At 38.0% G+C, this 16,433-nt stretch overlaps 1 protein-coding gene across 5 annotated transcripts in view; it reads right to left on the reverse strand.

Moving 5' to 3' along the window:
* Nucleotides 1-16,433, reverse strand: part of THADA (THADA armadillo repeat containing) — a 216,324-nt gene that overhangs the window by 60,494 nt on the left and 139,397 nt on the right. For all 5 annotated transcript variants that reach the window (XR_010359212.1, XM_064414399.1, XM_064414401.1 and 2 more), the window contains one exon: nt 120-235. Coding sequence is in view for 4 of the 5 variants with exons in the window: in XM_064414399.1 (XP_064270469.1) it covers nt 120-235 (116 nt within the window). In the remaining variant the exon portion in view is untranslated. The remainder of the gene's footprint in view (nt 1-119; nt 236-16,433) is intronic.

Raw genomic sequence — 16,433 nt, forward strand, 5'->3', positions numbered from 1 at the left:
AATTTTTCATATTTTAACACAAACAAACCTTGCATAAAGAATAACTTAAAAAATCTACCAAGTCTTCCATACATTAGTAAACTGTGTTTATAAATCAGATATTTTGTGTTTTATCTTACCTTTGAGCCAGCCACATCTTGGCTCCCATACAGGTAATGATGTCATGCAGTCCCTGCTGGAAGTCCAAACTAACAAACTGGTTTGATTCTAGGTACGACTGCAGCAAATGAAAAACCTAAATTAAAAAAAAATAAAATTCAAATGAAGAAATTCTAGCCACTGCTTTTCCTTCAAATAAAGATAAGATGAAACAGTCACTTGCAAAATGAACAACCATTACTCAAATAAAAACATGTATTCACTTGGCCTCACAGCAGACAGAATCCTTAAATCCTTAAGTTGCCCCGTCTTTAAAACTCATTTTTCACACAAAACAACAGAAAGTGCTGGAAGATATTGACCTCCATGAAGTGACCAGAAGGCAGCTGGAAAAACAGCACTCCTCTGGTCTTTTTCAACTTAAGCTTCTCTCAACTTTCAGCTTTTTGCTGTGCCATTTGCTCCCCAGTGCCAGCACAACTGCCTGGGAGCGGACTGGCAGCTTGGCACACTGGATGGAGCAGGGCTGCTCGCACTGTACAAGTACAACCAAGGAGCCAGGGAGGGGAATTACCATCCATAACCACTCTGAAGTGCTGACAGAAAAGTATCTTTATTCCTGCTCTTAAGAACCTTCATTCCAGGCGCCAGTCAAACAATGTGGCCAGCTGGGTTTCACAGAGCAGGGAGATGCTCACATTTTCCCTTTCTGAGGACTGAGCTGCTGCACTGGGGTTCGGCACTTTCTCCTCCAGAGTTTAATGAAAAAGCCTAATAGATGTATCCAAGTCTTAATGAAGGGAAGAATTCAAAGTACCAGAATAGAAACCAAGACTGTAGCTTTCTGGTCAGACAGTCAAAACAAAAATTGTACGTTCTCAGAGACCCTCCTTGCTATTTAAAAACAAGTTTTTCCCGGTAGCATTGAATATATAGAAAAGTGTTAAGAAAAAAGTTTTGGTTTTTTTTTTTTTTAATAGTACAGTCATCTATGCATGAAATGAAAATATTGGGTAGGATAAGAAAGCTGATACCAACTGCACAGTGGAGAGGGGCTCTCCAAGCCCAGCCCCTGTAGCGCTCATCCTGCATGCGGCAGAGGGTGCATGACACACACTTAACACAAGTGACACCACCCCTATCATCCCACTTGGTTTTAACTTTTCCCACTCACACACAAGTGAACAGGAAACACCTAGGTGAGATAATTTTTAAAGGGGAGCTACATGGAAATGCATGTTGCACTAGTGAAGCCTAATGGAAAAGATCTTATTCAGCATTGCCTTACAGCCTCAAAACTGGAAATTCTGTTCACTTACATAGCTAAGTTACAGAAAGGGCTTTATGCAAATTGAAAAAGTACATCCCCCACTATTTACTGAAACTGACCATGTGCAGAATTTAGGAAGCTTAAGAGATATTATCAGACCATTTCTGAAAATAGATATTGTGAGCATTTGATATAGAGACACTCTTGATATATAAGAGTATTAGCATTTCATACTTGCAAAGTGATAATTTAATGAGTAATGGATCAAGCTGGGGCCTTCACTTCACTCTGGGAAAAGAAAAACCTTTGTATGCAGACTTTTTGATCTCAGATTGTGATTTCCCACATTCCAGCTGTCACTTGCTCTGGGGTTTCTATTTTTTTGTTTGTTTGCTTGTTTTGGAAACACAAGCACTGCCACATAGCATTAACTTGACACAATTTCATCTGGGTTATTTTTTGTGAAATCATTCAAGTGGAAAAACAGCTGCAGTTGTTTCAAATAAGCACAGAAACAGAAGAGATGTCAAGAGACTATCTAATCCATACAAACACTGAGGCACGGTCTGAACATTCTTCGATGAAACAAATGCCTAAGTGCCCTCATCCTGAAAACAACCAAGAAAGCAGATTCCAAAACACTTGTATGCAACTCCTCTAGTCTTTCACCCTCAAAATCCAAGCTCTTGAGGTAAGGTGTTCCTGTCTGCTCCCACTGCTGCCCTCACAGCAAACAACTGTTCTCTGGACACTATTCAGTCAGTCCAGATTTTTTCCTAGTGAGGCACTTATTAAACACAGAGATCCCACTGGGGCCCTTTGAAAGGAAAAATGAAATAAACTCCTGTCTCCCTTTGTCAGCAGGTGCTCTGTAGGCAAGACACATCCTGGAGAAGTGGCTTGTCTTTCATTTTTTTTTAAATCTTCTGAAGTCCTCTGACCTCAACATCATTTTGTTGACAGCATCTTTCTACGATGGCCTTTCCAAGATATTTTTGAATCTTTATCTTCTAATTCCAAAATCTTTTGAATCTTTAAATCTTTACCTTTTCCTACAAAACACTTTGCAGAAGTGCAAGCTTGCTAACATTTTGAAGTGTCACCAGAGATGTATACCTTGTCTTCTTTAGTCTTCTCTTTCCTGTGCAAGTGTTTGCTTATTAAAACAGTTTACGTAAGTACCTACTCAAATTAACCTTCTTCATCAAAACCAATGCACTAAGCTTCCACTGCTAATAGTTTCTCTATATGATTTGTGGCTTGCCCTTAATGCCTATTAAGTCATAGACACGACAGAAGAAGAACGAAAATGGAAAATAATATTTATGCAGAAGCTCTTATTGCTTTTTATATCCTCTGCTAATTGAAAACCATTTGGTGCCTTAACCTTTCCAATTTTTTTCTTCTGTGCTTGTATTCATTTCCAGGAATGACAATGGATTTACCTCTAAGCAATAATATAAAATCTGTTACACAATTATGAAGGGGCCCTCATACTTTTTCCTAACAGCTTAAATTAATGTAATCTCTTCAGCTCTGAAAACAACTCTTGAAGTGCCTTCTGTGTAGATGCAGAAGTAGTTTGATAGTTCAAGCTAAAGGTCTTCAAAGAACAGTGTATACTAAGGAGACAAAATGGTGGATTTAAATTTGTTCAGGTAGGAAATTCAGTACTGAAATGCAACCAAAACTCCTCTGGAGTTAATTCTTTATACGAAACAATCCTTTCAATACAGATTGGTGGTAAAAATCATGGGACATAAGCCTTATTTGAACAGTAGAATTAGAAGGGGCAACTCACGTGAGAGTTTGATGCACTCTTGAAAAGTGCTTGCATCCATTAAAGAAAATGTTCAATTACAATTTAGCCTGTTCTGACTTTTTCTGCCATACACAGAATCCTGATTTTATTGTTATTTCACTGCAAGCCCTCTGTCTCTTATTCAGGCACCTTCACCATATTTTAGACACCTAGAAAGCTCTCCCCACAAAGAAATTATTTTCTCAGCATGAGATTTTAGAATGCCTAAGCTAAAGTGCAAATCGTAACTAACTAACATTAGCATGTTTTATACAAAGCCTTATTTTATGTAAGCAAAAATCAGAGACAACCAAACAAGCAACGTGTAAAAGTTAACCTCAGTAGCTCTCCCCTTCCATCACTTGTGATGTGTCATTCTTTGGCTTCCATGATCTAAGACTACAAGCCAGGCAATGAGGGGTTTGCCAGTTTGCATGAGGAGGTAGCAAGTTTTATGAGACTGTTTGATACCGCCAATAAAACAGACAGGCTTTCCAGTGCATGGCTCTCCTCAAGTCCAAAATACTACATTGTTTAAAAACCTCTGCTGAATTCCTCACACATAAATGCAGTGAGGTCATGGTGTTCCTTGTGTACGTAGCATTCTTTTTTTATTACACAAAGGCAATATAATGATTTTCTTTTTTAAAGGTAGTTTAGCCAAAGATTTGCGCTATCTGTGGAGGAAGGTTTATGCTGGCTGACAGTGGCTCTCTTTAATGGATACAACACTTCACTGTGACAAGGTTCTGTGGAATCCTGCATTAAAGACAGTGAGTTCATGGGTGCCCAGAAACCTTTTCCTCCCCTATGCAGGCTTTTCAGGAGCCAGGATAATACACCAACAGGACAGCAGAGACTGTCCATCAACCTGGACAAGAGTTGTTAAAACAGTGCAAGCTATGGGAAGTCCAGATACTTGGATACATGATGGGACCTGAGACCACTCAGTCCACAAGGTTCTAACTCTGAGTCAGCATGTCCTAAGCTGCTGCAGGCAAAAACCACCTGGATGGGATAACTACTTAGTGCAAAATAGACAAAAAAACCCCCAACAAACTCCACCAAGCCAGCCCGGGTATGACACTATATCCTAAGGAGAAAAACCCAAGGACTCAGAATGCCAAGGAAGCCACGTTCTTCTCTTCAACCATTCCCAACTTCCAGTACCTTCCTTGGAGTTGTCAATGTTTCACCCTGGTTTTTCATCTGTAGAAGCCTCAAGAAAAGGGGAAAAAGCAGAGAAGTGTGGGCTAAGGAAGAGAAGAAAAGGAACAGCCAGCTTGGTTCCCCGCCGGTCATTCACCACACACATCCTTCTGGCCTGTTCACATCCATCCCCCACCCAACAGCATGCTTTCAGATGCAACACTGTCACCCTGTCCTCATATGAGAAAGTTGAGTGTTTTCTTTGTACTCAAGCAGGCCTTAAGACATAACATCTACTATTTTCTAAGTGTTCATTTTGGATGATTAAGTGAAAAAAAAATTCACATTGCTTTTTTTTAAAAATAAAAACAAATACTTAAATGATTAGACATCAGCTAAGTCAAAAATGTAAATCAGCAAGAGACATTTTTTCCCCTACACCAACTTTCATATGATATGATCATTATCTTTAGCAGCTCTTGTATCAGCTTGAATTGCTGGGAAATGCACAATTAAAATAATGAAGCAATGTAGTGATGGAGGAAAACTTGTATCAAACACAAAATTTACCTATAGTGCAAATCTATTTTAGTGGCAAGAGTTCTCCTGCATACATACAGAGATACTGCAAATACAGCGGAACCTTTCAATAGCCAGGAAGTTGATCTAGCATGACACACTTTGTAACAAATTAAAATTAATATTTCATAGCATTAGCACTAATTTTATAGGAGGTACTAAGGTTCCTGAAATTCATAATAAACTTTAATTTCCGACATAAAACAATGATTAGGTGGATACCTGGTGTATGTGAGCACATGTCTGCATTTGAAAGAAAGCACAGCCTTCAGCATGTTGCTGCACCAAGTGCCTTCTTCAAACAATAAGATTTTCCAAAAACAGGTTATCCAGTTCCACATATCTCTGTGAAGTAGCAACATTGAGCTTTCCTCCCCCCTTAAGATGACCCAAAGCAACAAAATCCTCTTCGTGCATGCCCTCAGCCATGTTAAGTATACAGTACAAATATTCACATTCCTAAGTGCAAAACTGAAACAATGCTCCCAGTGTTCATTGCAGTGCTCGCTGGGGGGAAAAAAAATACAAACCAAAAAACCAAACTGACATCACCCGAAACTTAACATTCTCAACACATATTCTTTAACTCCCTAAAAAAAAAAATACAAAGAATACAGATGTTTCAACAGCTGAAAGGCTGAAAGAAAACACTGTGTAAATACTCAGCTTTCAAAAATATGCCACTCACCAAGTTATGAAGGTTGAAGTAACATGGGAGGGCAAAAAAGAAAGAAAGGCGATTGCAAAATAGCAGCAGTAAGAAGATTTACTGAGCTAAATGTAGGTTTTCTGAACAGTCCCATCAAAAGCTTTCGCCTGAGTATTAACATGGTAGTAAAGAAACCCTCAGACATAATTTTTCTTTTCTTCTCTCATTTAAAGGCAGATAAAATTTTATTCTTCTTCTATAATAAATACAACTGCCAAGTTATCTCTGCATTCTGAAACTTAGGTCGAATGTTTTTTTACTACAACCATGTAGATAAAAACTGGCAAGCTGCTGTGACAGGTGAAGGCATTTTTGTAAGTATGATAAAAAGTTCAAAGTTACAACAATTAGCTCTAGGGAAAAACAAGTCTTAGAAATCCCTTTTTTTTCTTAAATATGAAAAGTGCCAGTGTGGTAATTATAATGGGACTAAAAACCTCATCTACCCCCCCACCCCATTTTCCAATAAGATACCCATACAAAAATAGATGGGAGAGTTTGTAACTATCTGCTTACCACCCTGCTCTGATAAAAATTGGTGTTTGTAGAAAAGAAATATAATGTTTTATCACCAGAGTATTGTATGAACACGGTGTCTGCAGTCCATGCTGATCTCCCAGACAAAAGCAGCCAGGCACATTGCAGATTTTAAAAGGAGTCCAGAACCACAGGGCACAAAGGTGCTGCACCAGGTACTGCTGGTGGCACCCTGTGCTCTCATGACCCAGACACTGTCACACTGAGGTTCAGCAACCCTGTGGATACATCATCTCTATTACAGTCATTAAGGATTTTCTTCACCTGAGGTATTTAATTATGAGATAAATTTTTATCTGGAGCTTATGGGAGAGAGTAAATATTCTGAATTTATTTCTCCATTTAAATGGCAATATACTTAAGAGGAATTTCAAATGTTTATCAATTCTATTGCCACCCTCAAACAAATGTGCTAAAAAAGCCATCATTCTTCTTACAGTCCCAGATCATTTAGATATACCAAATCATTATAGCATCACCCCCTTTGTTCCTACCATTTCCTTTCTTAGAAGCCTTTCATTACATAATAATAGTTTCACAACTAACAGATCAGATTATTATTTCTGCCAGAGATACATTATGTGATTGCATGTAGATATCGCTTCCTTAAATTTGTTTTTGTATGGACTAATAAATGCAGTCTGAGGTGCAACAATTTCCTTCTGCAAATAATTTTATGAAAACTCTATAAGATCTTTTTCTTTCTTTAAAGCAACAGCTGGCTCACAATTAAATTTTCCCAGAATTTTAGCTTTGCATTCTCAGCACATTTCATTACCTAATTACCCCATTTTGCTTCATTATTCACGAGAAATTATGGCACTTGAATCCTTCTTCCAAATACAACCACCAAAATTCATGAAGCTGGGTTTATACATTAATGAAAAGTTGTTTTGATTAAAATGAAGGCAAGCATGTTTGGATTGAATTAATAAGTTTAAAAGGCTTGAAAACATCTAAATTAATGAATACAATATCAGTTAACTTTGTATAACTCAGCAAGAATAGCACAGCTATTTAATAATCTGAAAATTATGAATGTGGCACAACTAATGAAAGTTAGAAGATGCTAAAAAATAGCAAAGTTGCTTTCTTCTCAGTGACAGACATATATCACAAAACATCCCTCAATAAAAATGTGTTCTTTGTATTTAAGATGAATGTATTTTTGCCTAAAACAAGCCCCCCAAACAAGTGAAATTTCACAGATCAAAATTCTTGCAATACAGTTTTTAATAGGTTTTTCCCCAGGTTTTTCTTCCTATTTCAGTCTGATGAAACTGAATTGCAGCTTAAAATTTGTGTATGTGACTCAAAATTTTCTTTAGGAGAAAACAAAACAGTGAGAAGTTTGCTATCAGGAAACAGCAGACTCATTTTACTTGGAAGACCCAGCTGAATCTTCTCTTAGAAGTACCCAGTTTGCCTATTCATACAGAAACCCGACAAGGTCTCACTTCATCATTATTAGGACTTTTTTTAGCATTAGGATTTAAGCTGTTTTTAAGCTGTCATTCAGCTAAATGTACGTACATGTGCTGGGCAGAGAAACCCAACCGGAAGGACGGGCGGGCTGATGAGCAAAGAGAAAACCCCAATAAGCAGCAGGGCTAAGAAAAGGCAAATCTGCCTGACAAGTCAAAGAAAGAGAAGATAAACCTGAGTGGGTCTCACACACATCCTCCTAAGCAGCCAGCCTGACCAGAGATGAAAGGGGCTACTGTGGAGCTGGTGGCATTTCCACTCTCTGCAAACGCCCCTGTTATCTTCCCACAATATGTAACTAAAACCTGCAAGTCTAGAGAAATGAACAAACCAGGCTGGTGGGAACAGTTTGGAATTGTCCTCAGCCTGCGCTTCTGATCAGAACAGCAGGAAGGATACAATGAAGTCAATGAAGTCTCTTCTTCCAAATCTGTACTCTGTCATCCTAAAAACCCACCCATCATTGTCTTAATCCAGCTACCTCAAAGAATATAAAGCTGCACACATACACACTCCAGCTTCCTTCTCCCTCTTCCTTTTTTTGGAGGGGTGGCAGTGAAACAATTTGACATTCTTTTTTCCGAGGCTATGTTTTTGTAACAGCTCTCTCCCACATACATACCCACATGAAGGAAACAAATGCAAACAAAAGACCAAGGCGCACATTCTTGTTTACTGAGGGTATTTACAATTAAGAGGAATACTGTCAGCTACCCCACTGATACAAAGAAGCTGACATGGTAAGAGACACAGTATGAACATGTTTATCCAGAATGCTCAGAAGGACACTGCCACTTGACCCCGCAGCTCTGCTGGTTTCAGCAGAGGTGATCTTCTGCCTCAGGAATGTCTGCACTAACACACAAGCTGAGAAAATAATTAGAAATAAGCTAAATCAATTTGATGCTTTTAGTTCCCAAACCCACTTTATAAAATAAAGTGAAGTAAAGCTTGCAGCTACCAAAAATTATCTACTTCTCTCAACTAACGATTTTAAACTTACAGAGGAGAAAATATACATATACAGGTCTCTCTCTAATGGAAGAAAAATATTCAGTATTTTTAAAGTCTAAGGAATAATGTGACATATGAGAAGTCCGAGTACAGCTCACTATAACCATGGTAATAAAATAAAAAAAGAGGTGATGTCTTTTAAGGTTGTATTACAACTTCTGAAAGCTTTTCCCCGTTCGTACATTGTCGGTCATAACCTGTGACTGCACATGTCTCCGTGCATGAGGATCAACTTCCATTGCTACTTATTTACAAGAATTTTGTCACCATTAATGGCTCCATTTGCATCTGAGGAACTCAATATTAGCAACTACACTCTTTTGTTTGAACTCTAAGCCAACATTTCAAAGCCTGCTGAATTTAGGTAAGATTGATTGCTCTTCCATGGCAGGGAATACTGCACCTCTGAGTGCAAACAATAGGGCAAATGTTCCTCCCTTAAGGAAAACTCTCACCCAGTTAGATGCAGGTAACAAAGGGAACATCGGGGGCTACAGCTATGCAGACCCATCAAACACCACCCATGTTGGTGCCCAGACCCCCAGCTCAAATGCCAAACTCCTCTGACACACAGCAACACAGCTGAATGCAAGTAAAGCTCACAAGAATTTTCCTCTGTCAAAATTATCCCTATAAAAGGGAACATACAACTGAAACATGCAATAAAAGTAACTTTATGTCTAGACAGCACAGCTGATGGGTGGGCTTAACTTGCAGATAAGTTAAATTGAATTCCAAGCATAAACATTAATAATGGGTTCAGCTTTACAAGGGTAATACATAAGAAAACTGGAAAAAGGAAGGTGCATTTAATGCAAACTCTCTTTCTTTTTTCTTGTTTTATTACAGTAACATCTAGAAATTAATTTGTGTGAGAGGATCCCACTTAGCTGTAACATGTGAGAAAAAAGACAATCTTCAACCCAACAGCCCTTCTGTATTTTCAGTGTCACTGGACTACAAGGCAGCACTGTTCAGCCCAGGTGTATGTGGACACAGCCACTTTCCAACAAGGAAGATCATCTGAGAGGAAAGAGGACTGGCTCCCTGAAATACACAACATCTCTTTACTTATTTTCCCTGAATGATGCAGAAATAAAGCTTTTACTTATGTAATCACATATTGTTTCTCAATATAACTCCCATCTCCCATATTATAAAATATTTTAGAATAAAGTCTTGTAGGCAAGGAAACAGAGATTAAGTGATTTATTTGAAAAACACTAAGGATGCATCTCAGAGACAATTCAGATCCTGTAAGTTCCAGTTCATAGATAGTAGGCATGTGCATGAGAATTTATAGGAGGAGAAAAAAATGCCAAAACTCTGTTTTATGTATACTCTTTTGGAAGCACTTGGCTCTTCAGAAAACTCAAGAGGGAAGAATACCTAAGTGTCAGTACAATATAGATTGTACAATCAAAACTGCACTGAAAATATCAACAGTATTTCCTTGGAGTTCTGTCAGTTTTGGACCACTGATTTTCCTGAAGTTTTTGAAATTACAAAGTTTATAGGAACATAGAAAACTCACAATGAAGTTTAAACTACAGCAAATACATGAATCATGCTACTGCTGAAGATCAGCAGATTTTTGCCTTACACATATGGACAAGCTATTTATAAATTTTCACTTCCCATCAGGCTCAGCATGATGTCAGCTTACAATAACAAGTTAATGTTAATGTTTTCCAGTAATTTCCACAGTGCCATTTAACTGCAAGTGCCGCAGCCAAGGTAAACTTAAGGGCAAGGAAAGGGCTAACTGCATAATCAGAGAGCAACGTTAATGAATTTTTCATTTCTGCTTTGAACATTTGGAATTCTACCTGCAATGTATTTGCCTTTTGTTCCCAAAGTTTAATCTCACTAGTCAGCTGATTACATCTCCCCCAAATGGCTCAAGTATTCCTTCTGATTTTAATTAGTGACAATGCTTCATCGCCTTGTGGATTTTTTCCCCAGACAAACAAGCATCCTACGCTATTGCAGCAAGTGCCAAACTCAAATCTATCAAACATTTTCCAAGCTCTAGCAAGATCATGCTCGTTTTACAATCAGCAGCACCACAGCAGGTGAGCACTGCCTCTGAATTCACCAGTAAAAGACAATATCCAAAATAAAATGATGAAATTTCCTGGGGGGTCTTCTCTTCAGAGAGTCAGAAAGATCTTTATTGTTATTCTTCCCCCTTCTCTCTTCCACTTGCATGCAATTGATGTATTTTTGACATAAGGGAATGTCAACAGCAACAGTTTTTATGTCAGAAAAGATTTTTTTGAAAAGCAAATTCTTCCAACGCTTTCCCTTACTCAAGACCACCTTCTCCAACATTTGCAGATGTTTGCCTTTGATTTTATTATCCCAGAGGAATACAGCTGTCTCATTGTGTCTAAGAACAGTTTTTTTAAAGTCACTTAACCCTCCGCTCAGCTTTGGATATTGAACTGCACAGAAGTTGTTGCCTTCTGAACTACCACGCTGGTGCCAGTGGTAGATGTTACCATGCCCACCACTTTTTTGACACCACATCCTACTGAAGTTTGAAAATTTCAAACATCCTACCCAGGTTTCTAATGAAAGCAAGCTCCCCATTCTCTTCAGTCACATCAATTAGGTTAGCAGAGGCCTGATATTGAAATGGGAATATTTAAATTTATTTAAATAACATCCAAATGTTTAAATCTTATTTGTTTTTGCTGAAATGGCTCCAAGAGGATCACCAGCTGATCTGTGGCACAGCTGCAACACCCAGCAGCCAGAGGACTAGTGATGATCAGCTGCACGTGGACTGCTGTGCACAAGCTGTTTGCAGAGCACGAGCCTACACAAATCCTCTGGCATTAGGGCCTCAAAACTGGCAAGACTGAGAACAAGTAGGCATCCACTTCACTAAATGCCAGATTGGCTCAAGGCAGCTGAAAACCACCCTGCATCAGTGATGGGAGGGACTATTAGGATACTTCATACCCTTTTTCATACAAATAAACAGCAAACGCAAGTGGTAAGAGTATCTCAATGGGTTCTTCACTGTGTTATTCCTTTGCAGTCGGTACCAATGTGTTCACCTCCACCCATCACTCTACAGGCCATGTCCTGTCGCTTCTGTATTTTACCAGTGGCTGCAAGTGCAAAATCACCCACTAAAATCAACAGTTGTTTTAGTTAACAGATTAAACACTTTATTTTACTACCTTTAGATAAACTAAACCAGAATCCAGGGAGAGCTTGTGGTTTCAAGTCACTTCACAGTTTGAATTTGGCAGAACAGAAGTGAGTGGAAAGCCCTGCTACCCTCACTTATGTTTCCAGTACTTTGTTCATCATCTCTGATACAAAGCAGCTAAAAGGTACCACACACTGAATGGCTCCTCAGCACACAGATCTTGTGTGCATCTCCCTTATCACCATTTTTAGAGAGGTGTTGTTCCATACCCTGTCTTCAGTCCTGATCATAAAGTATCCACTGGTTATCAACAGACTATGCTGGGAATTGATGGCTTATATTGAAGAAATATAATAAAGAAATATTCCATAAAGCTGCATTTTTTTGTTTGTTTTTAAGCAGCAAAATTTACTACAGAGCTAGAACTACAATAAAGCACATGTAACAGTATGAAGTATGACTGCTTCATATAAACTCAAACACTAAAAATATTTTAATTTGGCAAAAAAAGACAACTAAATGAACTAGCAAGAACATGTCAGAAGTTAGGGAATCCACAGAGGTAGTTAAAGAGTCTACTAAAATTTCACAAAATCCATGGTTTAACTGCATTTGGAAAAACAGAGTAACTTTATTTGAAATCAAGCTGCTTCTTCCCCTCTCCAAACACCATTATGCATTTTCTGTGCACTTGATCAGTCTTGTTGGCTCTACAATACATTAAAAATTATCAGCCAGCTGCAAAAGGGGAGCCCACCTATTTATAAATTTATTTACTTGATGCTAAGGAGAATGAGTTCTCCTCTAGTTACAGATAACAACAGAGTAAAAGCTCCTTTTGAACAAGCTAAAAGGTAAAAATAAAATACTTATTGGTGACATTACAGTTTTAACTACATAAAGTTCTCTCTGTGAAGAGACTGCCTTACAGACAGCATTGTTTACAATACAGTAGCAATACTAAGTATGAAAGTTTTGCATTAGAAACTGTGAAAGGAACAAAAAAAGTTCCTCAAATTTATTACCTTTGTTTTAGTTACTGTACAAATTGTGAAAATTTCATACTTGTCACCCAAAATAACCCACTTTATTCACAAGAAACCAGGCTAATTAAAGAAAAATACCCAAATCAAGTTTGTCTAATTCAGTTCTGTGACAACACCTCCTGCTCACAGCACTGCAATGGAATGGCAGAGTCCAGGGACACCTCCCAAGTGCTTTATGCTTCTATAATTGCAGCACTGCAACTGCTTTGAGGATTTTTTGTGGTACATAATCATGGTGCTGTAATTCTATTAAAAAAAGTTGTCTGTGTAAAACCCCAGGGTTTTTTTTTATGTAGATAACCCCATTGTTATGGGGTGAACAGCCTTGTTCATGACTGCAAAGATATACAACTGACTACCACCTTCTAAACCTTTCTTCCTGTTGTCATATCCAATCTTTATAAATATCACTGATATAAAACTGAATTAAAAGATAACATGTGAATGGAACATTAATTGATCTGAAAGGAAAAGGCTGATGGAAAACCATTACAAGACTCAGCTACTCAAAGAGTTGGTGAAGAAAGTATTAAAGGTTGTGGTGGTTACAAATATCTTGTTTTCTGAGGAAATCTGATAGCCTACTGCACTCTGAGAGAAAAAACCCAAGAAATTACTGCTGAAATAATTTGAGAGCTGGACATGATCAGTTTAGGAACATTTGCAAGAAATATTTAGGATGAAATCATTTATTTGGACCATGTGATCACAGAACTTCAAAAAACTCAACTTTACAGGAAATTAACTTCTTCAACTGTTCACAAAGTACCACATTACACAAGACTGAAAACAGCTTTAAATGTCATTAGAACTATTAACTCTTGTGTCAAATTGAATTAAATGACAATGCTATATATTCAATGTATCTGTCTGAAAGACTAAATTAAGCATTTTTTTTCTTCTCTCTACAATAAGGCTTTTCAGAAAAATGAAAAGCTATTAAATTAAAACAACTCTAAGAGCTACATAACTTTGTAATTATATTTCCTTCTTTAATACCATGTCTCTATCACTTTTAATAACACTTCTTGTTTTTTTAGGGAAAACAATATTCTCCTTTTATTGCTAAAGGCAGTGTGATGTTTGAAAGACAGCACTTTTTTCCTCATCAGTGATCACTGAGTACCAAGAGGCCATATTGTGCATATTTCAAAACTAGTTAAACATAAAAAGCTCATTTTGGCTTTCCTGAGCTTTTTTCACTTCCAACAACTGAAGATGCTTGATACCCCAAGGTGATTACACCAAGTCCCTTCCTTTTGAAATGCTTCAGGACTTACCATGGGCTGCAGTTTTAGGCTGTAAGACAGTGAACACACACAGAGCATATGTTTTTAGTTAGATGTTACATCAGGAAATAACAAAGCCTACCAAAAATCTGGCAGTAGTGTGTATATGTGAAGTCTTTTAGAGTGTTACTATGTCCATCTCTACATCTTCCAGAGCCTTTTTATGGAAGTGGGTAGTATTCACTAGATGGGAAAACAGGAGAATCACCAGAGCACACACATATTTTTATGCTGATATTACTAACTTTTCTATTAACATAATAACCTAAAAAGTATTAATCATGTAGCATGTTTCACATAACCTACTGACAACCTGATTTAATCTTTCTTCCTTGTCTTGAGTTGGTTTGGGTTCAAAAGTGACTTCATTCCAAAGAGTGAAGGCTCTACCTTATTCTTATTTCTTATGGCACAAAATAATTTAATAGGTATAAAAATCAAGCATGCACTCAAGCATGGCTCCACCTGTATTTTCTGTGTAAAAAAAAAAGTGAACATTGTGCTCTTTACATTTCCTCTTCTACTTGCCAGCAGTGTCTGTTTCACCAATGAAACAAGATGGACAGAACCTTGGAAGAATACATGAAAGATCTTCTGCACTTTACAAATATAAGATAATCATTTATAATCTGTGAGATGTAAGTCTGCTGTAGAAGTGTTTCATAGGGACTGAGAGAAATTGGCTTTTCCTACCTTACTATTTTCTCTTTTAAGACTATAAATTTAGTATTATAAAGCTAAACAAATGCATGCATTTGGACTGGTGAAAGGAAGAAAAGGTGTTAAGAGAATTCAACTATACTCAAATAAAACTCTGTATGAACTATAAATGCTCGATATCTTCCAGTTATGTCAGATGTTTTAGTGTTGAATTCATGAGTGATTTCTCAAAGTGAAAAGGAAGGCTTAATGTTGTCGATGCATTTGCAACAAAAAAGGATTAATCAAATTTTCAAGATGTAAAGTTTTCCCAAAATATACCTCTGTCACAAAGACCTTTCTGCAGCTTTGAAAATACTTCTGTATTTGAGGGGGAAAAATTAATAACTATTTTAATTTTAAAAATTTACAAATTAATAACTATTAATAAATAATTTCTTATTTTTCCCAATAAAAACAGGCCAGAATGAACAATTACAATCTGCAGAGGTTACCTGCCAAATAGAGATTGAGACATTCATTGCAGATGTGAAGATGCACTGAATCCGAAGTTTACACTTCTGAATAAAATCAATACACAGATACATTTGGCCTGCATTTCTGACAGCATGGTAATTACCCCAGTGCAATAAGCAACAAAATACCACAACAGCAGCTATTCTCTAAGAGGATGAGGTCCAAAACAGAGAAAAAAAGGAGCAAACATGTGAAACCAGAGCTGGTGGGAGAGAGTTGATACTGAGGGTGCCAGAGGAAAGGGTACAGATAACAGAGGTACAAGCAACTAGGGAGGGCAAATAGAAGCACCTGCTGCTTATCATTCCTTCAGAAGCCTTATTAATTCTTTGGTTGCTTGAAGCTGTGGGGGAGGTTTCCACACTCCCAAATATCAAGGAGACTCTGATGATCCAAAGATAACTGGCACCTTTTATGAAGTAGAGAAAAGGAAGCATCTTGACAGGTGATAAATTTAGAAGCAGCCCTCACCCCCTCAGCATCTCCCCTTGCTCTCTTCTGCAGTTAGACCACACCTAGACTGTTTCCAGCACCTAAGGAAGGCTCTGCAGGGTATACCAACTCCAAGAGCTGCCTGCAGCTCCACTGGAAGCCATAATTTTCCATCACACAACTTAGTAATGTGGATTCTATCCCTTCTGGCCTTGCACAGGACCATCCCCCAGAGTCACACCATGTGCCTGACAGCACTGTCCAAATGCTTCCTGAAGTCTGTCAGGCTGCTGCTGTGACCATTCTCTGGGGAGTCTGTTCCAGTGCCTGGCCACACTCTCTGCTGTTTCCCTGACACCTCTCCCAACTCAGCCTCAACCTGTTTCCTTGATTCCTGGTCACACAAGTAAGGAGGCCAACACCTGCTCCTCCTCTTCCCCTCACAAGGAAACTGTAACTGCAATGAGGTCGCCTCTCAGTCTCCTCTTCCCCAGGCTGAATAGACCAAGTGATCTCAGCCACTCTCATATGGCTTCCCCTCAATGTCACCCTGATTTTTTAAGATGTTTTAAGCTTTCTAATGTTTACATTCTTGTAATGAACTCTCTCACACACTTTATGTAAATAACTTACTGTTTTGCATTCCTTTATAGAAGAGGAAAAAATTGATAAGACTGTTGG

This window comes from Passer domesticus, chromosome 3 (genome assembly GCF_036417665.1).
Source record: "Passer domesticus isolate bPasDom1 chromosome 3, bPasDom1.hap1, whole genome shotgun sequence".
NCBI lineage: Eukaryota > Metazoa > Chordata > Aves > Passeriformes > Passeridae > Passer > Passer domesticus.